The sequence below is a fragment of the Aythya marila genome, assembly GCF_965140915.1.
Source record: "Aythya marila genome assembly, chromosome: Z".
NCBI classification, from domain to species: domain Eukaryota; kingdom Metazoa; phylum Chordata; class Aves; order Anseriformes; family Anatidae; genus Aythya; species Aythya marila.
The window spans coordinates 60392724-60417748 of record NC_139080.1 but is presented as its reverse complement, the minus strand read 5'-3'; the positions used below and the strand labels follow the sequence as shown (position 1 = coordinate 60417748).

At 36.0% G+C, this 25025-nt stretch overlaps 1 protein-coding gene across 1 annotated transcript in view; it reads left to right on the top strand.

The window, feature by feature from the left end:
- Nucleotides 1-23419, top strand: part of FBXL17 (F-box and leucine rich repeat protein 17) — a gene marked incomplete at its 3' end in the record, with an annotated part of 308301 nt that extends 284882 nt beyond the window's left edge. Inside the window, exons 8-9 of the mRNA XM_082784394.1 lie at nt 7795-7937; nt 23282-23419. Coding sequence (XP_082640520.1) covers nt 7795-7937; nt 23282-23419 — 281 coding nt within the window. The remainder of the gene's footprint in view (nt 1-7794; nt 7938-23281) is intronic.
- Nucleotides 23420-25025: the final 1606 nt, after the last annotated feature.

Genomic DNA, 25025 nt, shown 5'->3' with positions numbered 1-25025 from the left:
TGATTTTTATCCAAATGCTTTTCATTTAAGGAAACAATGTGAATTGTAAGCTCTGATTCCTGTTCTGGGTGAATGAAGCAGCAGACAACTCAAGCAGTGATTTCTTCAACCACTGCAGTTACTGCAGCAAAACATTTCTGACACATGGAAAGGAGATTAGATGTATATTCTATGTGTCTCAGCACATAATAGATTATCTAAATTGCAAGACCTCACATAATTTGCATGGCAGATAACCATCAACCTCATTAATGTAGGGGGTAACCACAAATCCTATCTGTTAGCATCGTGTGAAAATTCACCGCGCTTTTGCTTATCGCATCAAGCTTTGCTCTAAAGAATCAAATTCTGTAGCCCTCATTCAGGAAAAGAACCTGAATAACTGCAGATACTTTGAAAATAAGTTTTTATAGATACGCACTCAAAAAGAGGAGCATTTTCAGTGAAGAAATATTTATGTTAACTAAATATTCAATAGTTATTCTATTGTATACTGTAGAGGATCTTAGTAACATATATTAGTCCATGTTTTAATTTCAGTTCTTAAATATTGCATTACATTAAATTGTCTATATACTCAACTGTGTATTTTACAATTAACAAGTGCTTGTGTTTAATTGCAGGCTAATTTATAAATACTTTTCCACAATTTACTGAAAAAGGAATGTCAAACTAATTTTTGTGAGTGGTAAAGCTTCAATGAATTCAAATATTTATAATTTATCTGCATTATTTACGTCTCTCTCTTTTGTTCCTAATTCAATAGGCTAAACGACAGAAAAACAACAGATAGAAATGCCCATTTAAATTGTCTTGTTCAGTCTCATAAATTTTATTTGTAACCTCTCCAGAAGTTTGTCCACTCATATTTTAACTAGCTCAGGCAGATGAACTTCCACCAACACAAGAATATTTCACAGTCTGTGAAGTTCAACTGTTACATCATTTTCTTAACACCTAGATGTATAGCTTTCTTTGCTAATTTTTGCTATTTTTTTTATGACATCTGCTTATAGCAATTTTAAAAATCGTAAACTTCTCCTCCCTCCTCCTCCCCCCCTTTTTTTGTGGTGTATTAAGCTTTCATTAGCAAGTAGATGGCTATCAAAACCACCTTAATAGCTTTTAGCTATATAATAAATAAAAGATAATGTAAAGTTCCATAAGAAAACTATATACTTGGTAATACTTGGAGGACTGATTGATTTCTACTTTGCATGAAACCATTAGAGAGTTTGGAAATTTTAAATGCTAATTCTTGAACATTTACATGCTTTTTTCATTAATGATGAAAGAACTGAATAAACAAATGCAATAATGTTTTTTGAGTGATTGCATATATATACACATATAATGCCATGGTGTCAGGATGAGGTCAGTCATAATTTTAAAAAATATTTCTATCCAGTTCTCACTGAAGGCTGACCAAGTGCAGTGTTTTTTGCATATGTAGTATGGTAGGTGATGATAGGAGAAAAACAGCAACACAAATCTCACAGAGGTTTATTTTCTGTTAAACTGAGCTAAGATTTAATGATTAAGGAAGTACTCTATTGTGTAGTAGGTACATGACAGTAAAAATATGTTTAATTGGGTGTGATCATGCTTAATACACTAAATTTCAAAAAAAAAAAATATTTAATAAAAATTGTGCAAAACATGGAGTATTCATTTCCAGATTTAAAAAGACAGTAAAAATTAATTTAAGATTGGGCCAAATACTGGCTGTTCATACCAAAGATATGTATGTTACTTTTTACGTTACAGTGACCTCATACTTAGGAATCATAGAATCAAAGAATGGCTCAGGTTGGAAGAGACCTTAACGTCCATACAGTTCCAACCCCCCGACCATGGACAGGGATACCAGACACTTGATCAGGTTGCCCAGGACATTGTGCAGCCTGACCTTGAACACCTCCAGGGATGGGGCATCCACAGCTTCTCTGGGCAAACTGTGCCAGTGCCTCACCACCCTCTGAGTGGAAAATTTCTTCCTCATCTCCAATCTAAATCTCCCCTCTTTTAGTTTAAAACCATTCCCCTTTGTCCTGTCTTTATCTGACTGAGCAAAAACTTACTCTCCATCTTTTTTTAAGGCCCCTTTAAGTACTGAAAAGCTGCAATGAGGTCACCCCAGAGCCTTCTCTTCTTTAGGCTGAACAGCCCTAACTCTCTCAAGCTTTCTTCATAGAAGAGGTGCTCTGATAGTCACGACTTAGTAAATTATGAATGCTAATTAGTGAAACTTTTGTAAATTATTAGCCTAATACTTGTTTCTAATTTGGGGGGGAGAGAAGGGGTCATGTACACAAAATCAAAGAGGCTTTAAGGTATATGCCTAGTATAGTTTTCCAAAACTATCCTGTAAAATAACTACAGCAGTCTTGCCCCTGGTTTTGTCAGCTTAACAGCTCAGTGCCTGCCTAGATCAGGTCTGGAAGCAGATAACCATGATGACATTTGTATTACAACCATTGGTTTCACAGGTTACATGTAGTTAAAAGGAGAACTTTCTCCTCTAAAACAGCCATTTCTACCCATAGTAGTAGACACATTATCTATGTCAGTTTAATGAAATCTGTTTTAAATTAAATAAGGTTAAATTACTATTTACAGTGTACTAAGAACAGAATCTGTTGGTTTTTTTTTTCCAACTATTTCAGCTGGCCAGCTAAATGATGCCACGCAGTCCTGGTCATGCATATGTCCTTTCACCTTCAGAGTTACAACAAAGCACCACTACCACTACAACTGGAAAACATTTTTGCTTAATACAGCTCAAGGCTGTGGAGGTGATTTTCCAATTCCAGTTAGAGACATTACACTTCATCTTCTGCCTTGTAGGAGCTGTACATCAGTTGATTTCCATTCCTCCAACCTAGCTCTGGAAAAAAAAATATGAAAACTTGCTTTTGCCAAAATAAATGGGAGTGTAAAAAAGGAGAGAAACGAATTGGATGCAGTGTTAAATATTCACAGACAGAGAGGTTCATATGTCAAAGCCAGCATCTGTAAACTACATGGTAGATTTTTGTGTGCCCACTTCTACTTACTTGCAGTGTGTGGAGATTTTGTTTTGTCATTCACTGTGTTTAGAGCTTGGTTGTCATTAGATTGAAACACACCTTCGGCTCTTCTTTATTGCTGATTGTGCTACAAGTTCCTAAGACAAAGAATCCAAACTTACTTCATAAGGCTTTTACTGTGTGTGTCCTTGTTAAATTACCGCCAGGCTTTTTGAGAACAGCAATGTATTCTGTTTATTATGGACAAATGCAGTCAGAGAGGGGAAAGAAAAGAAAAAAAAAAAAAGGCTGTTGAGCAATGCAAACATTTCCCTAGCTGAAACCTATGGCTTAAAGTATTTTGCTCATGCAAGCAGAAGAACTGTGTGTACCCAAGACTTCTAAAAGAACTCAAAGACGAAATAGTTGAGCTGCTAACGGCAGCCTAATCTTTCACTTAAACCTGCTTTACTAACACAGGCCTGCTTGGCAGAGGTATTCAATAAAGGTTTCAGGGAAGGTCAGAAAAATATAAATTGACTAACCTGACATCTGTGTAAGGGATATTATTAATAATTAGGAATACAATTAGTGAACACATGAATAAAGGAAGAGTCAGGGAAGAGCTGGCACAGCTCTCGTTAAGATAGATTGTGCTTCACAGTCATATCAGAGTACTTTGAAGAAGTTCAGCAAGATGTGGTTGATACAGTCTGTTGGGATTTCCAGGAAGCATTTGTAAAGGAACTGAGCAGTCACAAGCAGGATCAACTATTAGAGCTTATTCAAAACTAACAAGTGGTTTTCAAAACAGATGGTAGCTGAATGGAGGGACTGCTTGCCAACAGGCTGTTGTGAAGCCTAAGTAATTTGGTGGGTCAAAAGGCTGGTTAGTTAGACAGATTTATAGAGCTACAGAGGCATCAACACAGCTTCAGAAAGTTCCTGTCTGTAATTTTTTTCATGTGAGAAAAGCGTTTAGGGAAAATATCCTTTTCACTTGTTCTTATGGTCTTTGACCCCCACTGTTGGGTGCTGCTAGAAACCGAATAGTGGATGTCTTCTCTGACCAAGTAGCATTGTTCTCATGAGGGTGCAATGACACACATCTAAAATTTTCTGAAAATGCAGTCAGTGTTTTAAAATGGCATACTCTTTACGTATTTCACAGATGAACTGTTGTGATATATGACTACAGTGCAACATTGAAATGTTTTGAATACACTCTTGTCAAAATGTTTGGTTTTCTAGAAAGACATCTGCTAATCTGGGGACAAAGAGTTGCAAAGTAGAACATAAATATGTCATTTTTTACTGCCATGTGAGATAATATTATAACAGCCAGGCAGGCCATCTGTAATACTGTAATTGATTTCTAGCATCACTTGTAATTAAATTAGAAAAATGTTGTCAATTGTTCTTATTTATTAAAGAGCACATGCATATTTGAAACTGTTGAACAACAACAACAACAACAACAACAACAAAATATATATATGTATGCATATGATACCTGGGAGCTCTGTAGTAGAGAGTGAATAATACTGCAGGCAAAACGCAAGCCAGACAAAAGTACTGCCCACTCAGTGGTCTCTAACCTAAAATGTACCCCAGGCATTATAAGTCTAAAACGTACCTGACTCACAGATTAGACACACAGATCAATTACAGCATGAAATTTCATCCAATTATTTTCATATACACTGATGTGAAAAACAAGTGAAAACATCAGATTCGTAATTTTCTGAAAATCGATCTGGAGCTTCTGAACTGTAAAACCGTGCTAACTTAACCCCTTCCACCAAAGACCTCATAGTTAGATTTTTTTTTCATTCAATTTCCCATATATCATATTCATACCTTGCCTTAGGCTGTTTTATTCCAGTTTGTATTGTTCTGGTAAATATTGCTGCTTGTACAAAAAACGTGGTGGTTGTCTCATACTATTGTTAAAGTTCCGTGTTCTGGCTTATCTGATAGTTGACAGAATATAGTAATGACAATGTAGTCCCAAAATAATAAATATACATTTTCAATTATGGAAACTTACATGTGCTTTCCAAATTCCAGGTGCAATCTTACTCTTTTTCATTCTTTAAATACTTACAGGAAATAATAGTTTTCAAGTTAAAGTATTGATATTCAGAAGGCAAGCACTGAAGACCACTTTTGCACAGTGGCTTCACGATCTGTTATTTGATAATTAGTTTGTTCTTGTTTCAATAATTATTAAGTCCCTTTTTCATTATGTTAAAATAAAAACAGAAATTTATGTTTGCATTAAAGGTAAAACTTAACTGGTTTAAACATCTGCTCTAGAAATTAAATGCCTTACCCCCCAAAATACCAAAATAAAAGGACTAACATATCAAACAATAAATCAACATGTTTTAAGTTACATTTTGTTATAAAATGGTTTTATATTAGTGTTTTGTTATAAAATGGTATATGGCATGTATAAATAAGAAATAGAATATTTTATTCTTCCAGTTTGTTTAATATGTGCAAGTGGAAATACCTGCCTGAGATTTAAGCCATCTTTCTTCCACATTCAAGGTAGCTTCATGGACTTTTCAGGTTATATTTTAGTCTTGGGCATTCTGCACACAGTGTAACATTTTTGAGCTTTCAACAGCATCATTTCCTACTTCCTTTCTAATCTATGTGTTGTGAAAGAGCTCTCAGAAGTTGTATGTCTAATTTCCTGTAATAGATTTACTAGGAGAATTCTTTACCAGTGAGATCTGATGATCTTTTACATTACACTCATAATAGTACTCTCTGCTGATTTTCTCCCATTTATCACTTTTTCACAAAGCATTGAAAAGGGGTGCTTTTTAGCTTCTTAATGATAAAATATGATTGTAACTTTACAAGAAAATATGATTGTAACTTTAAAAGAACTAGCAAGTACATTCAGAGACAGTTTTTGAAATCATATTTAACTGACAACATTCTAATGTTATGGTAGGTTTTCAGTATTCCTGAACTACAAACAAGTAGTTTGTAAACTAAAACATTTTCCATGGAGTTAGGTAATCTGTAATTGCTATAGCTTTTGTTATTGCAAAATATATACAGAAGGTTTCTGACTCTTTTCCCATGATTTTTATTAAAGTAGCATTTTTGAAGGGCTCTGTGGAAACAAGGATAAAGTTCATGTTTTGTTATGTATATATTTACCTATCAGCAGAATTAGGATTTGTTTTTAGGGATGTACTGAGAAGAGGTAGTTGGTATTGTCCTACAAAAATCAATGAAATCATAATGATACTAAATAGATGATTGTATTATAATTTCATTATGTCAGCTACAAAATTCAATTATTACTGCCCTTTTTGGTGAATGGCTGAAAGAAAAAATTGATGTTCCACTCCATCTTCCATAGCTTCTGAGAATGTATTTGGCCTCTTTTGGCTGATTTCGATTGCAAATCAAGTCCACCTGAATATTTATAAATTAACAAATTATCCTCACTGCTGTCTGCCATTAGTTTAGGTCTCTGCAGAACTGCTGCAAGGTCAGGTGGACTGCTTCTAGCTCTCAGTTATATGCTGATTAGTGAAGATTAACATCTGGCATATCAAAAGCTATAAGCTCTTTATAACTTTTTTTTTTTTTTTTTTTTTTAATTGCCAGTAGGCTCTGTAGTATGAGCAGAACTGGCCCATAGTTGCTGAAAACTCTTCTCTTTAAAGATATTTCCATTATTTGCAGTAACTCACTCCTTCATCTTCCTTTTCAGTGACTGCATTATACCTAGAGTAAAAAGAGTAAACATCTTACCCCTTGATGATATGCAGATTAAGGGTTAGGACTTGGGTAGTCTGACTTTCACACTGGAAGCCTTGGACTTTTTCATAAGCCGAGTTTTTAGCTGATGAAAACTGCCACTCATTTCTGTTAATAAAGCCCAACTTGACTAACAGTTTCTGAGCCTGCATTTTGTGGCAGGTGTTCTAGTTGGTGGTGACCAAAGTGATGGTGATCCTTCACAATCTTTCATCAGTCGTTTATGACTGGCAATGTCATGACAAAGCCTGCCCAACTTGTTCAGATGCCTCGTGGTTTTCAGCCCTTTCAGAACTTCCTCTTTCCTTTCCTTTTATGAAGGTTCAAGTTTTTCTTCTAATTCTTTCTTCTATAATTTTTTTTTTTTTTAGAAAAATGTTCCTGAAGAAAACATGAAAGAAAGACGTATGGTTGTTATTACATCATCAATATGAGCAATAGGAAACAAATGCAATTTTAGAATATACTTGTAAAATATATGACATATCTGCTTGGTTTCTTAAATCTATTTGTTTTATCGACACAGGAAATGTTCTGTTATTCTTTGTGCTTATTTGCAAAAATACTTTGCTGGGAAAAAAAAAAAAAAAGAAAAAAAAAAGGTGTTAATTTTATAAAATCAGTTACTTTCTTTGAAGAGTGTGGTAGACTTCTTTTTATTCTATAGTTATTTCAATTTTAATTGATTGGTCTTTGATCCTTCCAAACAAAGTAATTAAAAGAGCTCATATAGAACACCTCTGCTAACTGGTCTATTTATGCAGACTGGTAGATAGAAAAATACCTTGTGTGTATTTGCACATCTGCATCCTAATTTTAAGAGATAGTTATTCTATAGTTAAAAATGCAAAATACATGATCTTTTACAAGTTAAATCTGCTTCTGAAAATTCTATTTTGGTATCATGTAGTGTATACATATAATTGAGCTTATCTCCACTGAGCTTACCATATAACTGAGTTTAACATTTCTCATGTTTTTAATATTTTTACAGCTCTGATAGCCATTGGACGATACAGCATGACAATAGAGACTGTGGATGTTGGATGGTGCAAAGAAATCACAGACCATGGAGCCACCCAAATTGCACAAAGCAGCAAGTCTCTCAGATATTTAGGGCTGATGAGATGTGATCAGGTAAGCAACATTTGCATGAACTGGTACCTACTTCAGAGCAAGTGTGAGAGAGTGAGTGTTGGGGTGTGTGTATGCAAAAGAAAGAGCTGGAAAGATTTGTATTTTCCTGTGCAAATAGGTTTGGCATTCACTAGTGTGGTAACTCTTCTAGTACACTGTGTTCATATATTTCACTAAAATGTATCTAGAGAACTAAAAAGAGCATTATAAATTTTTGCTGACATAGATTTTCAAAATACACCCACAAGCAACACCTACAACCTCAGATACTCACACAAGTTTTATGCAAAATCTGCCCTCTGAGAGTTTTGAATATTTTTGGCTAGCAGTGATTGGTATGTCATGTCATAACTGTGATAGACTGCTTTGTTTTAAAAAAAGAAAGAAAAAAGATAGAATACAATACTAAAAATACCACAGTGCTACCTCCAGAGTGATTTTCTATAAGTCTGTGTTCTTGTTCATATGCAATGGTTTTGAAAACACACAGGGAGGGATTTGGGATGCTGGAAACACCGATTTTTTTAAGAATATAGCTTTTGCACTTGGAATGTATTAGGAATGCCTACAAGTTAATTTCTCTTCATAATTAAAAAAAAAAAAAAAAAGTATATTAGTTTGTAGTTTTGTAATTTAAAGGAATTGAATGTAAGTGATAACTGTTCTCCTCAGCTGAGAGATAGGAATGACAACTATGTCATGTTAAAATTGTGAAGCCTTTGGGAAAAAAAGAGATGCAGGATTAGACTGTGTTAGAGCTAATGAATTGCACATCAGGAAGTCCTCACTCAAAATGTCAATTTGGTGGGATTGCCAGAAAAGTAGGAACAGTGTGAGGATAGACAGATCTAACTCAGTCATGTCTCCCTTATTTTCAGAGATCCAATTAAAACATTTATTCTGTATCTATATGGATATATTTATAGTAATGTTCAAGTGTACTGAATTCATATCTTTTAAACTGAAGCTTTACCCTCCTGTTTTAGCATCAGTAGAAGCCCCCAAGTAATGTTAAGAATGATAGAAGAGAGTTTCACTAGCAACAAAAGCTCTCTCTGCCTTTTTCTTTTCAGTACTGTACTGTGTTGTTACTCATCTCAGAATAAACATGCAGGGAAAAAATAAAAAAAAAGGTTTTGTTCTAGTTTTATTCAAAATCACAGTGTGTGTATATAGGCTTCAGGAATCATGTCTCAGTTCAGAGATGAGAGAGAAAGATGTTTGGGAGCAGAGCAAAAATAGCTAAGATCTACTGGAGGTTCCGTCTCTGGTCTCAAATCTGAAAATACACCTGCAGGATTTGTTTCTTATTCAGCCATCATGTAGCAAAATTCAGAGTCCAGCTAGTGATTATCCTCATGAGCATACATGTATCTCTCAGGCATGCAAATTTCTAGCTGGATACAACCTGAACAAACACATTTTTTATTCTAAGATGCTTCCTGCTCAAAACCATTACCTTGCATCCTTTGCAATGTGTTAAAGAAGACACTTAAAACGAACAAACATTCAAACAAAACAGTATTACAACTGGCAATGAATAATAATTTCCAGGTCAGTTGCAAAGTTAGAAATAGGATTTTGCAAACCCAGCTTTAGAAAGTTTCCACTGCAAGGGGAGGTTTAGCACTTTAGAAGAATTGCTCTGTCTACTGAAGCTGACTCCAGTTAATCTCCTAAACTTGAGTGTTTTATAAGAGCCAATAGAAGAAAAGTGTGTGAGTCTCTTTGATGGATTGTGCTAAGATTATGTACTTAGAGAATGTTCAAAGGGTTACTTGACCTTGGGAATTAGATCTGACCCTGAATCACCTGATCAATTTTACATATATTTATTTGTGGATTTAGCTAATGTTGAACAATCAACAAGGATCTAATAAGTGCAATAATTTTATCCTGCCTTCTGCTGCTATAGAAAATCAATGACCTTGATGCTGAAAACAAGTTTTACCACCTCATCAGTTAAACTTTATGTACTACAGTCTGTATTTCTCTAATTGCTGGTTAATGCTTTCCTAGTTCTTTACAAAGGATTGTGCATCGTCTTTTGTGTTGTTAAAGTCAACTGCTAAAAGGAAAATAATATTTTCTGAGAAAGCTTCTGGGCAGATAAGAAAAGCAACGTTGATCCTGCATGCCCACACGTGTGTGCATTTGTATGCACACACACGTGCATGTGTGCATGCATATGTGTATTTGAAGTATGGTGGCTAAAATTTGCTAAGATGTGAGCAAATGCTCTTAAAGCATTGTAGTAAAAAAAGCATTGTAGGGCACCACTGGGAAACATTTTCTTGCTTGTGAAGCCTTGATGGGAAATACAGCTCCACAGACAGAAAGAAGTAAGTATCCTTGACTTGAGAGTTTTTGGCAGCTGGAAGATGCCAGCTCCCTTTTTCCACTGCAAATGAACAGAGAAATTACTGAAGAAAATCATGTCTTCAACTGTCTCTCCCCAATATCATGCAGAACTAATTTTTTCCAATGGCTGCTCTATTAAATTAAAAATGTCAGTGTCCGGCACATCATTAAAGGGAATTCTTGGGTGGTGCAGAAGGGTCTATTTGCATGCGCTGTTGACTGAAATTCTTGCCTTTGGACTGTTGCCAGCTTGCAGTAAAGAGGGTTAGACTTGGCCCCTGTAGCCAACCTTGCTTTTCTAAGGCACTGACTGTGACACTGGTGCCAGGTAGCACTTGTGCCTTTCTAGGAATTCCCAGGCATCGGAGAGGAAGTACTTAAACAGAGTTACATAAGGAACATATGTAAGTAGACTTCAAATGGTTACCACTAAAATACTCTTTATGACCCAGGCTCTGTGGAATTTCTTTGATATGCAGTTGACATAAATTACAGGCGTCAAGGGTCCTCCCAAGAAAGATCAGAGAGGCTGCAAGCCTGGGCAAAGGCAGGCTCTGTTTTATGCCATTGATTATCTAAGTGCCTTCAGGCAATGGGTTTCAGTAGATGCAGAGCATTATTGATCCACACCATGAAAATAATCAAATTATTCATTTCTCATCAAACTGCTGTTGCCATGACCTTTCTTTTTATCATGTTCCCTGCCATCTAACATGCACACCACAGGAGCAATATGCTCTTTGCCTTAAAATAAATGTCGTTCTGTTTAGAAGTCTCATAAAAACGTTTTACCATGAGATCATCATAATGAGGGCATATATTTAAGTTGGAATTTTCTAATAAGCATTTTTAACACTATTTTTGCTACATTTAATGTTACTAAGTAGCAACATAGTCACTATTTACAAATCAAATACAGAGAAAATCAAAAATTGGTGAATGCTGAAAGTTTTTCAGAACTAGGCATATTAGAATTTTGTTTTACAAGATAGAAAATCTAAATATTCTTTTCAATGTAAAAACGCTAAAGGCAAGGTTAGTGAGAAAATTTCTCTTTTTAAATTTTCCTTAGCACTTGTCAAATTTGGCTCTCCTTGCACTGTGCAGCAGTGGTGTCTGAGCCACGGAGAGAGCTCTGAATGCACTGACGCTGCTGGGGCAGTGCAGGGCAGCATGGATGCTCAGGCATGTGTCCTAGTGGCAGGCTGATTGCCAAGGCCCAGCATGTTGTCAGGAAAATTAGCGCTCATGAGATCCTGTCATACAGATGTAGTGGTGTAACTTGCTACTTGCATTTCCATGACCAGCTCAGGTAGTGCTAGCTCTGTGATCTCTCCAGGCTCCTGTACTGTACTGCATAGGTGTAGTGAGACAAGTCCCATTCATTTTCAGTAACAGGTGGAGTTCTGAGAGCCTGTGGTCCAGACATCCAAAGGTATTTAGGTGCTTAGAAGGCAGACCCTACATGTTTTTGAGTCCCTGTGTTTTGGACAGTGCAGTTCCCAGTTGCCTACAAGCATACATCAGCACACTCAAAACCAGCAAGGCCCCTTGTCCCTTCTGGTTGTTTTCATGGACACTCACCAGCCATGCTGCATCCCTGGCAGAGACCCATCTATTAGGACATATGCTGCTTCCCAGTCAGAGCACAGACCTCTGTGCTGTCTCCTGATGCACCTCGTTCTCCATTTTCTGGGAGAATACCAAGAACTATCTGGAAATACATATTTCTACGTCTGCTTATGTGTGTGTGGGTGTGTACAGGCACCTAGCTGCACTTGGGGCTGCACGAGTTACCTGTTTCATAAAAACTAAATGATGTGGTTCTGATTATCTGCTTCTTCTGAAAGCAGTAAGAGAGTAGTTGATTGCAGCCTAGGCAGGATATTTTCGAGTTTTGCAATTGGAAAAGGCATAAAGGCTGTGGCATTTCTGTTTGGCACTCCCATGGACGCTGGCATGGCATGCCATTCCCAGGTCCCTGACACTGCCCCTTCCTGCTACTGAGGCAGCATGAGTGGCCACGGCTCCCACCCTCCCAGCAGCGAGGAGAACTGCTGGCTGTGGGCTCTAACGGCGCCCCAGGGCCCCGCTCCGTGTTCAGCAGGGGCAAGAGGGAGCTCAGGCTCCTCATCTCCCCGACTGCTAAGACAGGCAGAGGGCTGGCTGCAGAGTGTGGGGCGGTATTCAATTCACTCAGCTGAGCTTCCCGCAGCAGACACCATGACTGTCCATTCTTCAAACCAAATTTTAATTGTATCTCTATTTTTATCACAGCTTTTGAAAGTGTATACTTCAAAGTATTGCTTGTCCTTTCTATATGAAATTGATAAACAATGATATTTTCTTTATGTCCCCAAAATGGTTTCTGACACACACATACAAGTGATAGTTTACCTACTTTGAGAGGGCAGTTACAAGGTGCTTACTTTTCTCCTACAGAAACTGACATCAGGACTTTTTAGAGCCGTGTGAGCAATCCTACGGCATAAAATAATGTCCCACATCTGATTCACAATTGGAAATCCAGATGTTTCAACCTTCTTTTTCTGAACATTTTGTACATTCCTACTCCTAAACTGACCTAGATCATATTTATTGCACCACTGTAGTTACTTATCTGTTCCCAATTGTTGCATTTTTCATATTTCTAAAATATATCAGAGAAAGAGAGCAATGTTTTCTGTGCTACTAATAGCTAGAACTCATTTTAAAGATCTCTTTGAAGCACTTCTTTATTGTGCTTTCACAACATTCCTTTCACAACATCCAACATTAAATAATGGCAATTTGAACTCTTCACCTTTATGGAAAATGGCTGGATATCACCTAGGAAATTGTGGCTAAAAACGTGATCTGTTTCTCTGGCTTATAGCTCGCTTGGCTGGTTGAACAATGTGTCAGAATAATCAGAATAATCTTCCCATGTTGTTTGCAACTTTTCTCACACAGATTTTCATATTTTGATATCCTTTTACTATAGCTGTGGTGCTATTTGCAATGGTTATCAGCCATTCTACCACTTAAATGCAGGAGACATTTCTTGAGAAGATATGCAGAAAAAAGACACTGAAAAACAAAGGCCTGCAAAATTTGACATTCACAGCTACATGTGAATGAAATGAAGTGAGTCTGACAAAGTTGGCTGTGAATGGATACACAATGTCAGTTAATAAATCGTCACAACTTTTATTCCTTGCATTATTATTTTTTTTTTATTTTTTTTTAGAAATTTGGTTTACATTAATTCATGAAAATATATCTGAAAGTCTGCAGCTTATTCCAGATGACTTTCTCAGATCACCTGTAGCATATATTTCTTATTAGAGTTTTACTGAGATTTCAGAGTGCAGAATTTGATAGGCAATACAACTGACAAATAAAATCCACAATATTTTATATTACAATGAAGAAGGAAGATGGATGGCCCCCAAACATAAAAATAGTTCATAAAAAATTCATTTGAATCTTCAGATTTTTAGATATTCAGTAGATTTTTTAAAGTAATTTGTCACTTCATCCTTCAATAAAGTCTGTTTTAGAAACATTTGTAAAAGTATACTTTGTACAAACTGCAAATCATTAGCCTGACTGGGATACAGCTCCCCTTGTGTATGAGGAAATACTAGCTCATGAAAAAAAATTATCAACTCAGGACAAAAAGATTTTTCTGTTTAGAATATATATATATATATACATATATATATTATATATTATATATATATAATATATACATATATATATATATATGTATGTATGTATTAGTAAGCATGACTTTTGCCATTTTTACCTTTCATCCACAAACTTTTAATTTAAGTTTGTAACTGAAGTAAGTGAAAGGAGACAAGATCTTAGGTGCATCTTTACGTTTCAAGTACATTTTTGAGCCAAACTGTTCTTAATCAGCATGGGAACAGCACAACTTGGCTATGGCTTGTTTTAATATAATTGGTACAGCTATTTTAAATTACTATTTACCTTCTGTCTTCAGAAATGCTAACAACTGTTAGCCTGATCAAAAACCCTGACAAACTGCTACAAGTTCATCTTTTATATTTTTAAGGGTTACATTTTGAGATTCGAAATTATTATTTTGTGATATTGAGGTCTGAAAATATCCAGTCCTTCCCTATAAAAAAATTATATAGCATTTTTTTTCTCTTAAATCGTTATAATTTGTTAAAAGGTCTTTGCTGCATAAAATAAAGAGTACTCTGATTTCTATTTTTTTTTTTAATTTTTTATATATAGTGTAGGAAATACCAATGTATATGTAACTAATTAAGATTTTAGATTCATAAAATCTTTGAATACCATTCAATACCAGAAGCTAGTTATCCTTGCTTACCCACAATAGAAGAAAAATAACATTTAGAATCATGGAATCATAGAATATCCCAAGTTGGAAGGGACCTACCAGGATCATTGAGTCCAACTCCTCAAAAATCAGACCAGATGCCAGAAAGCATTGTCCAAATGCTTCTTGAACTCCAGCAGCTTGGTGCTGTGACCACCACTCTGGGGAGCCTGTCCCAGTGCCTGATCAGCCCCTGGATGCATACCCTTTCCCTAACCCCCAGCCTGACCCTCCCCTGTCCCAGCTCCATGCCGTTCCCTCGGGTCCTGTCGCTGTCCCCAGAGAGCAGAGCTCAGCGCCTGCCCCTCCGCTCCCCTCGTGAGAGAGCTGCAGGCCACCATGAGGCCTCCCCTCAGCCTGCTCTGCTCAGGGCTGAACAAACCAAGGGACCTCAGCCACTCCTCATGCATCTTGGCCTTCAGACTCTTCGCCATCTTTGTTGCCCCCTTTTGGATGCTCTTTAATAGTTTTATGTCCTTGTTATAATGTGGTGCCCAAACCTGCCCATAGTACTCAGGGTAAGGCCGCACCAGCACAGAGCAGAGTGGGACAATCCCTTCCCTCAGCCAGCTAGCAGTACCTTGCTTGATGCACCCCAGAGTACATCTGGTTTATTTCTCTTTGGTTTTCAATACATCAATTTTAATACAATGGTTTTTAAAGACAGAACTTTTTTTTTCTTCCGAGTTAACTAGAATAACAGACCCATTATGTGTGTGAATGAAAGCATCTGCTAAAATACAAAAAAGGATTCTTTATACAAATTTCATGTTTTTGTACTTATAGGTCAACTCTTTCCTTACCAAAATATTTTATCTCCTAGGCTGATAGTTCAGCAACAAATCTGTGGCAGTAGGCTGAAGATGGAATCTTCCTGAGTTAATCAGTCCATCCTTACTGTTATAAACTAAAAAAACTGAACACATCATACTGTAATAAAAGGATGGGGCCTCAGGTACTGATCACTGGTTCAAAATCATGATATCGCCAACCATTAAGGAAAAGCACAATGTGAAGTAGTCAGAATTTTTACGATTTTAATAATAATAATAATAATAATAACGTTTTCTTTTCAGAAGCATTGTCCCCAGAAACTTCAAATCACTTTTGCCAGCTGGCAAAATTTGGGAATGTTATCTCTGTTAATATTACAGGTCCCCATTTTGACAAGTGTTAAAATAACGTGCTCAAATTATTGTTACCGTAGCAGAGTAAGAAGGAAAATATCAGATGCTACTAATTCAATAGATAGAAAGTAATCTGAAAGAATATTTATCACTATGTAAATAAACACTGTCATTTCCTTCTGTATGATTCTTTATTAACTGCAATTTTTATAAGTACGAACAAAGCAAAGCATGGAGTGTCATCATAAATTTGAAATAATTATAATACTGGTAATAGTTTTACCTTGTAAAATTGTATAGCTGTAGCCTAGAAGTTCATCTGATTAAAATGAACAGAATTAGCAAGCCAACCAAACAGCCAAAGTAACAGCTCTTTCAGAATGGTTTCTTTGATATAATAGAAAAGTAAGTCCTCACAGTAAGCAAAGAGAATTGAGACTGAAAATCTTTATCACTTAAACAACTTTAATATTCAGTAATGTGGTGGCAGTAATGATTAGCACAGCAAGATCTGAGACTCTGGCTCTTCTAGAAAACTACACAAAACTACACAGACATGAAATGAATTGTATTGTCAGTTTGCAGTAACGCTTTCCTCTCTATGACTGCAGCAAGGACTGGCAGTTTGAGGCAATAGCTTTCACCTGTGTAAACAACCACAGCAAAGAATCTCATCCCTCTAAGACCATACCTTTCTGTCAAGATTTAAGCAAAGAACTATAAAGGAGGTATATTTCACAAGAAACCTTGCTATGTTTTCTAAAATCCTTCCAGAAGTGCTACCATTAAATACTAGGCAGTTTGTCTGTTCCATTTGTTTCATTTCACAACATAGAAATGATTACGGATATTTCTGCTTGCCTACTTCTTCCCCTTTTCCAACTATAAGTAGAAAAGAAATTGCTGGCTTAACACAATTAAGTTGTTGAATGTCATGATAATAGTAGTACATCAGTATTTGTGGAGAAAAAAAAAAACAATATATATATATATACTTGTCAATTTCATTATTTATAAATCCACAAATAATATGGCTGTATGTGTGTGTATGTCCTTTTTTTTTTAATTTTTTAACAACAGCATTCATTAAGTCAAAATACTTTTTTGTTGTTGTTGAAATTGTAGGGGATTTTATTTGGACTATAGGATATTGTGCTAATATCAGTAGTGGTGTTATTTTATTAAAGTCCTAAACAAAGGCTCTGCCCCTGGGCATGAGGGCAGTCACTGAAACTCTGTGGAATATGTCTGCCTTAGCTGATCAAGTGCACTTCACACAAAACGTTTCCAGAAATCTTTAATTTTGTTATGGCTACAGGCAACAGTTATAATTGGGCCACCTGAGAATAAAATTCATTCAACTATTAGCAGAAAAAAAAATCAAACATTTGTTATTAAGTGCACTTTTTATAAGACACTGACTTGAGAAAACAAACTATTTCTTACGGAAGAGGAAGTATATATAAAAATATATGTTTCTTAATATCTCCAGGTGTGAATATTTTGGATTTTATTGTTGAAACATTTTAAACAATGGAACATAAAATGTACCCAAAATCCATCATTATGGGTGTATGCAATGACTACAGAATCATTTATTTGTCCACTACATGCAAATTGGGTTTTCAAATAATACTATATATTTCAAATTATTTTCAAATAATACTATATATTATAATGAATGGCACACAAATTTCAGTACCCATAATGCTGCAACCACCCCATAAGCAAAAATTTCAGTAACATGATTAGAAAACCCTTTTAAACACATGAAAGTTTACATAAATGAAAACACCTGCTTTGTCCTAAGGAAAATGCCTCATGATGTTATGAAAGAGCTAAGTTAGATACTATGCAGAGATTGTTTCAGCAGTCCATACCTGTGAGATGTAACAGGCAACAGAAGAACATAGCCAAGTTTTCCTAACAAGTTTTAATAATGCATTTTTGTATTAGTACTTTGCAGTATGATTTTTTTGTTTGTTCGTTTCTGGGGGGGGGGGGGGAGGCACAGGCGGACTGTATGTGATCCTGTTTTTTTGTTTGTTTGTTTTAATTATTATTAAATGATGTGGCTGCTTATTGATTTCACTTACTAACTTGGAATAGAGAAAATTTTTTCTTCTGAATTATCAAGTGAATTGGATGTTACCCTGGAGCTTTTCCTAATGTAGAAAGCCTTTTAGATTAATGCTGAATACTGTAGAGGAACACAAAAGATTCAGTTCAGGTGATGACCCTACTCCCACTTTTCAGTATTACCCTGAGTGTCACTTGGGAACAAACTTCTTGGGAAGTTTTAGTAGCTTTAGAACTGAATTCTGTGACTGCACTTCCTACTTAGGAAGAGTTTCTGAGTTCCAGGCAGTCCTACAACTCTTGTTAGCAGTGTAATAAAGGATTTCCCCCAGTAAAAAACAAAGGGTTTTAAAGCCCCTGTATTTGCTACTTAGTATTCCAATACAAGACATTTCTTGGTCATGATACCAACTTTTAGCCAGTTAGCTGAAAGTAATTAGAGAAGTTCTGCATAGGAAAATTCCTTAAATCTCTGCTTGTCTTATTCATTTATGAATGAAGCTGGCACTCTCATTAAAAAGAAATGTCTAGTTCAACCAATGGTTTCAATTGTAATCCCTAATTTATTTTAACAAGATTAGGAAAACTTGACTCCCTTGAATTTAATCAGATCTGTCCTGGGAACATAATGGAAGTAAAATGCAAAGAAAAATAGACCCTAGTCCTAAACAATTCCCGCTAGGATGATTTGAAGTCTTTAGAAAAATTTTATTTTCTGTTCTAGAAACGAAAGAAAACAATGCTGAAATTGTTACTGAAGCTGTCGAATGACATAGCACATTTAAAAGCAAAACCTGAATATTATCTAGTTACTATTTATGTTTGCAGTTTAAATTTTGACATGAGAACTCAGGGAGGATGCCATAAAAGAAATTACGGTGGTCCATAGCAGATATCAGTGATGTACTAAATCAATAAATGCTAGCAATCACATCAGGTGAGTTAATTTAGCATACTGGATCAAAAAATGGAGTATTTTTCTGTGAGTAGCTTATTAATTGAAAACTGTAATTTCGTTAGACACTGAACCTGAAAAATCATGAACCTGAAAAATCAACACATAAATGCCAATTAGTTCCTTCTGGGAAAAACATTTACAGACTAGAGGTGTTTTTTTCAACTTTCCTGATGTTGATCATTTTAGTTAAAAGGGAGAAGGAGTTATGGACACTGGTTTCCCAGTCTTACCCACATTAGTAAGACATTACCCACATTAGTGGGTAAGTCTCACTAGAGTGAGACTGTTTTGAGCTTGATGAAGAACTACTCTCGCAACCCTTTTGTGGATGTTCTTCTACTTCATATGGACTAAATACTCTTCATGTTCCTCATTCACAGATGAATTCCTAACTATCTCATACAGAAACATTCTTTTTTTGCTAGTGCAAATAATATGTAAGTGTTCTGTGCATATCCACACTATCATCATAAGAAGAAATTAAGGACGTCCCACCTAGATAACATTCCTTTATCACAAACCCAAACGTACTGTCCTGGGAAATATGGGTTTTGTGAAGATTCTTTAATCAAAAAGGACTCAAAATCATGATTTCTAGGTAACTGCTCCAATTGGATTAAGAGGGGATGATATCACTTGATCCTGATAGTTTCTGTAACCTATTTTCTCCTTTGCTTTTATGAATCAGCTCTTTCTGTGGCCTGGAATAATTTTTTGTCAGTCAGAAAAGAAAAAAAAAAGTTTCAAACTGAACTTCATTGCTGTTTTGTTTTTTCTGTTTGATGACCATATTCACACCAAGCTAATAGTTTGACTCTTAATAGTAAGGACTGCATTCTTTCAGTATGTGTTAAAATGTAATTGAAAGACTATTCAAATGCAGATGAATGCAGATGAATGATTATGTATTATGTGATCTAACTAGTTTATGTTTAGCCAGTAGTCTTCCTTTTGACAACTCAAAACAAAAAAGAAAGTCCTGTGGAAGAAAAATAAAACATTTTAAAGGGTATTAAGATGTGAAGATTTTTATTTTTCATTCAGTGAACAAGACTGTTTAAACTGAGAAGGAAAAATTGCTGTTTATGTAATTAGTTTATATAGGGAATGGCATTCAGTGCTTTTGTCTTATCACCATTCAGACTGCTTCTAAACAATGAGACAGAAGCTTCTGTTCTAATGGTTAGACATAAGACTTCTTTGCATCTTAATCCTACCATTAGGAGAACTGATGAGAAGGGTACCATGGGAGTTGACTCAGATGTTATATATCTATTTTATTCATTAACAAGGACCACATTTTTCTTGACTTCTCTACTTTTCCGCTTTTTAGATAGTGTAGTTTTAGTCTAATAGTACAGAAAATATAAAATACTAAAAATGTTACGCTCTTTTAGTGATTGATCTAATTTCCTGATGGTAAAAGAAGCTATCAAAATATGCTGGTAGGAAATATATATTGTGGCTTAACTGTCTGTGTTTGTTTCTCATCCTGCATCCCACTGCCAAACAGGATCTTTTTTAACCCTTTTCTGTTGCGTGGTCTTATACTGAATTTATTTTCTCCAGAATAATTTTTCACTATTCACTTTTTTCTTCAGATTTAAAATATTTACATTTTACAAAAGGTTACATATATTTGATCTCCATTTATCATGGATATTTTTTTCATGGAGAATTTTTCAAATGACAGATTTGTAGTTACTTTGCTGTTCAATACCACTTGAATTGTTGCTTAGGATCAAACTAACAAATTAAAAAGTTCTTATGGTATTTCACCAAAAAAATGCAGAAAACCTTCTACTGTTTGGGTTTTGGTCATAAAATATCTGACATTGTTATAAAGTCATTTCTGCAGTGGTTTTGCCTATCCTCTGCATGCTTATGTTTATTTTTTAACTGCATTTGGCACTCAATATCAAAAGTGTATTTCTCTTCTTTAGTAAAGTAGTAACTAGTAATAACTGTATTAAATATTATTTATACAGTAATAATTGCATTTATTTATTTATTTATTTATTTATTTATTTGTAAACTATAATGGCTAGTGCTGAATGGTTTACCATGGATTTCTTCATAGATTTTGAGACTAAAAGACAACACTGTATCATCATCTGTCTTCCTGAGCGTTATGGGCCATCCTATTTCACTTAAGTTAGCCCTGCACTAAATACATTATATCTAGCTAGACTATTGCTTCTGTAAATGTGTTCAGTCTTTGGTAAGATATATCAGGACATGGAGGATCCATGGCTTTCTCTGATCATTATCTCTCTTCTGGTGTTTGAATGTCCTCCTCATAACAAATTTGCCTTATTTGTTTCTTGTAACAGAAAATCTTCTAATGATATTGCATCAGTTAGCTCTCTAAAAACATAATATTCATGCTATTCTAACAAATAAGACCTACCAAGTGTGTGTTGAAGCATAACAGCCTCTATTTACCGCTAGTATTAGCAGAGACCTAGTAAATGAACAGTATCTCTTATTTAAGTTTCCCATTAAGAATAAGCAGCTGTCTGTGGTAAGCATCTTCATTCTGGCTGGTTAACCATTAAGAGAAGTTTCTGGTAATATGATAGATTCTGCCATGGCTCTCTGAGCCACAAATTTAAAGAAAAGAACTTTTGACTATTTTTGAATAGGCAAATAGTAGCAAATACAGCTTAGGGGATACTTCTCTTCCAAGCAATATTCTGTGAAGCGTTGCTGACAGTTTGAAAATATGTATGTATTCAGCTGTAAATATCAGATATTTCGGAGGACTTGTGCTATGTCTGATTTCATTTTGATTCATTAAAAGTCACTTCTTGTTTATCAGCACTGGAAGATGTTTCTGTAATGTAGTAATTTGCCAAAAGAGTACAGTGTGTGTTATAAAGGAAAGTTAAACCAGTTTTCTATCCAAGTCAGTCTCAGCTAGATGAAACTTCCAATGAAGATTGAGTGTTTCTATTATCAAAGCAGAAGAACTGGATATTAAACCTTTCATTTATCCCTGTCATTGAGTGCAATCACTGCTCAGAAGGATGCACTCCTTGTTATCTTTTAAGGACAAAAATATTATTAGATATTGTGGTCACTGTGCTTTAAAATATTATTCCCAAGATGGGTCTTTGTAATGGTAGTAAATATTCTAGTACAGTTTTTTACTTTTGGCCTTGAATGTGGGACACAGTGGGGAAAAAAGCAACAAGTGATATCTGTTGTACATGCTACCGATCTAGGCTGTTTAGTATTTAATTGTAGTATTGATGTATTTTAAAATGTCCAAGCATACAGCAAGGATTTTAAAGAGAACTACCTAGAAGTTATAGTTCTTCAGTTAATCTTTCATTTATCTAAAGGATGAAGGAAGCTGTCTAGTTCTGTGATATGAACTGCAATCAGCTTAAAAATAATTGACAAATTAATCCCTTAACAGTGCTGCAATTGTAAAGGTGTTAGGTTTAGCTAGGCTTGTCTGATTGCTTTGTCTAATCAAGAATAAAGGTGCTACCTTTGATGTTTAAGATTTAGGAGGGACATCCCTGACCTGACAAGCTTTTATATTTTAATTATTGATCCCCTTATTTCTGCCCACAAAACCCTTTGTGTAGTGCTAGCCTTACGCTAAAAGGCTAAAGTAATACCTTCTACCTGTGAGGTATACAAAGACATGCAGGACTTTGAATATTCAGAGAAGTTGACCTACATTACCAATTGATATACCCGCAATATAGAATAGCCTGCATTTTTTCTCCTTGTCATATTATCTCCTATTTATTATTGCAGCCACTCTGAGAGCCACTATACAGTGCAAGTTCATTTCAGTAGTGCTGATTGTGGACCTTCTACTTAGTATGTGCAAAAATGCTATAATTCTACCATAAATTAGATGTAATTGATAGATGTAATCAATTTTCATTTTCCAAAACCAAGAAAATCTTAGATTCCAAACCTATGTCTGCTTGAGTAAGCTGGAATGAGTGTGCTTACACTTAAAGATGAAGAAATCTGGGCAGTGCATTGTTAAACAATATGGCTTTTCTTTGAGTAATTATGTTTTGTGCTCCAGGGCAAACCAGCTTGGTCCAGCATGGAATTAAAGTAGATTGATAGATTATTAAATACTGTTAATACTGTTGCTTTTTTTTTTTTTTTTTTAAACAGAGATATTTTCAAATGGGGATATTTTGTCTTTTTTTTTTTTTTTTTGCTTTCAATCAAAAATAATCAAACAGTATGTACTAGAATGTTATATAAAATTTCTCCTTTTAATATGAAATTGAACTCTTTTTTTCTTCCTTAATAGAGCATCACATTCTGTACATTTGTGGTAAGTGCAGCCTATTGTATCAGCAGACAGTCCAATCCTGCAAGTCTTCCCAGGAGTCCGGAGCTTGGTTATTTATTTAGCTTGCATAACATTATCGTTTTCATTCACTTTTTGCCCATCATGGATTCTTTTCTTCAACTGCAGGTGAATGAAGCCACAGTGGAGCAGCTAGTGCAGCAGTATCCACATATAACCTTCAGTACTGTGCTACAGGATTGCAAGAGGACATTGGAACGGGCTTATCAAATGGGATGGACACCCAATATGTCTACTGCCTCTTAACCTCCTACACCAACACAACAGGTCCACCACCCTGCTGCATTCAGTAGATCTAATGGGACTGCAGGGGGTTCACAACCTTTCATTGTGATGTGTACAATGAACACAATATACATGGTCTGTTCTGAAAGTAGTAGGACTCTTTTTTTTTAAAAATTTATTCATGAGAATAGAAAAAAGGATTAGAATTTTTCAAGGTAGCACCCTTCCGCATCTACACACTGCTGCCAACGAGTTGTCCAGTTTTTGTATGCCTCCAGGAACGCCTGGACCGGAATGCTGTTTAGCTCCCTCGTCACGGCCTCTTGAAGCGCCTCTACCGATGCGTGATGCTTCCATTTTATTCTCGGGAATAGAAAAAAGTCTGGCGGGGCCAAGTCGGGGCTGTAGGGGGGCTGAGGCAGCGTTGCCACCTTGTGCTGGGCAAGATACTCCACTATACGGAACGCTGTGTGGCTCGGCGCGTTGTCATGGTGTAGCTGCCAATTGTTGGCAATGGCTGGGCGTACATGAGCAATGTGTTTTTGCAGTCTTGTGAGGACTTCCACATAAAAAACTGCATTAACTGTTTGTCCGGGTGGTACAAACTCTTTGTGGATGACTCCATGTCGATCAAAAAAGCAAATGAGCATGGACTTTTGCTTGGATTTGCTCATTCGTGCTTTCTTGGGGCGTGGGGAAGCAGGGGTGTGCCATTCTGTGCTCTGCTGCTTACTCTCCGGGTCGTATTCAAACACCCACGTCACGTCACCAGTCACTACATTGTCCAAAAAGTTGGGCTCCTCATTCACATGATGAAGAAGATCCTGGCAGATCACTTTCCAGTTGGCCTTTTGCTCCTCTGACAACACTCGCGGCACAAACTTCGCTCACACTTTCCTCATGGCTAAGTTTTCTTTCACCATCTCAAAACCTTGGGTTTGAGGAATGCTCAAGTCATCAGCAATCATTCTGATACTCATCCTGCGATCACGGTTCAGTAACTTTTTCACTCGCGACACATTTTCGTTGGTCTTGCTGGTCGAAGGGCGTCCGGAGCGGTCGTCGTCTTCCACTCTTTCACCTACCTTCTCGGAACAGCTTGTGCCACTCAAAAACACCCGATCTACCCATGGCAGCATCACCGTAGGCCTCCTTAATCATGTCATGAGTCTCTTTGCCCGTTTTACCAAGCTTTACACAAAATTTGATCACGTATCACTGCTCCAGTAAACGCTCCATGATTCTCCTTGACAAGGCGTTTCGATAGGTGTTCACAGTACAAGGCAGACCACCTTTCGTCTGCCCGTTCGCCCCAGAAAAAGCCAGTCCTACTACTTTCAGAACAGACCATGTAATTGTGAGTTTACAGAGGTTGCAGTAAAATAGAAAAAGCTGTACACTGACTTTGATGTACTGTACAACTAAGTACTGCTATTGAAACAAAATTTTAGAAATGCATCATATCTTTTTGTTTGCATAAAAGATATAAATGTCTTTGGCAGATTTCTTGAAGTGGATTCCTACTAGTTTTATGGGTAGCTTGAGTTATAAAAGATATTAAGCTTGTTTTCTTCTGTTTACTTTCCTTTGCCTTGGTCATGTGCGTTTTTGATTTTTAGTTGGCAAC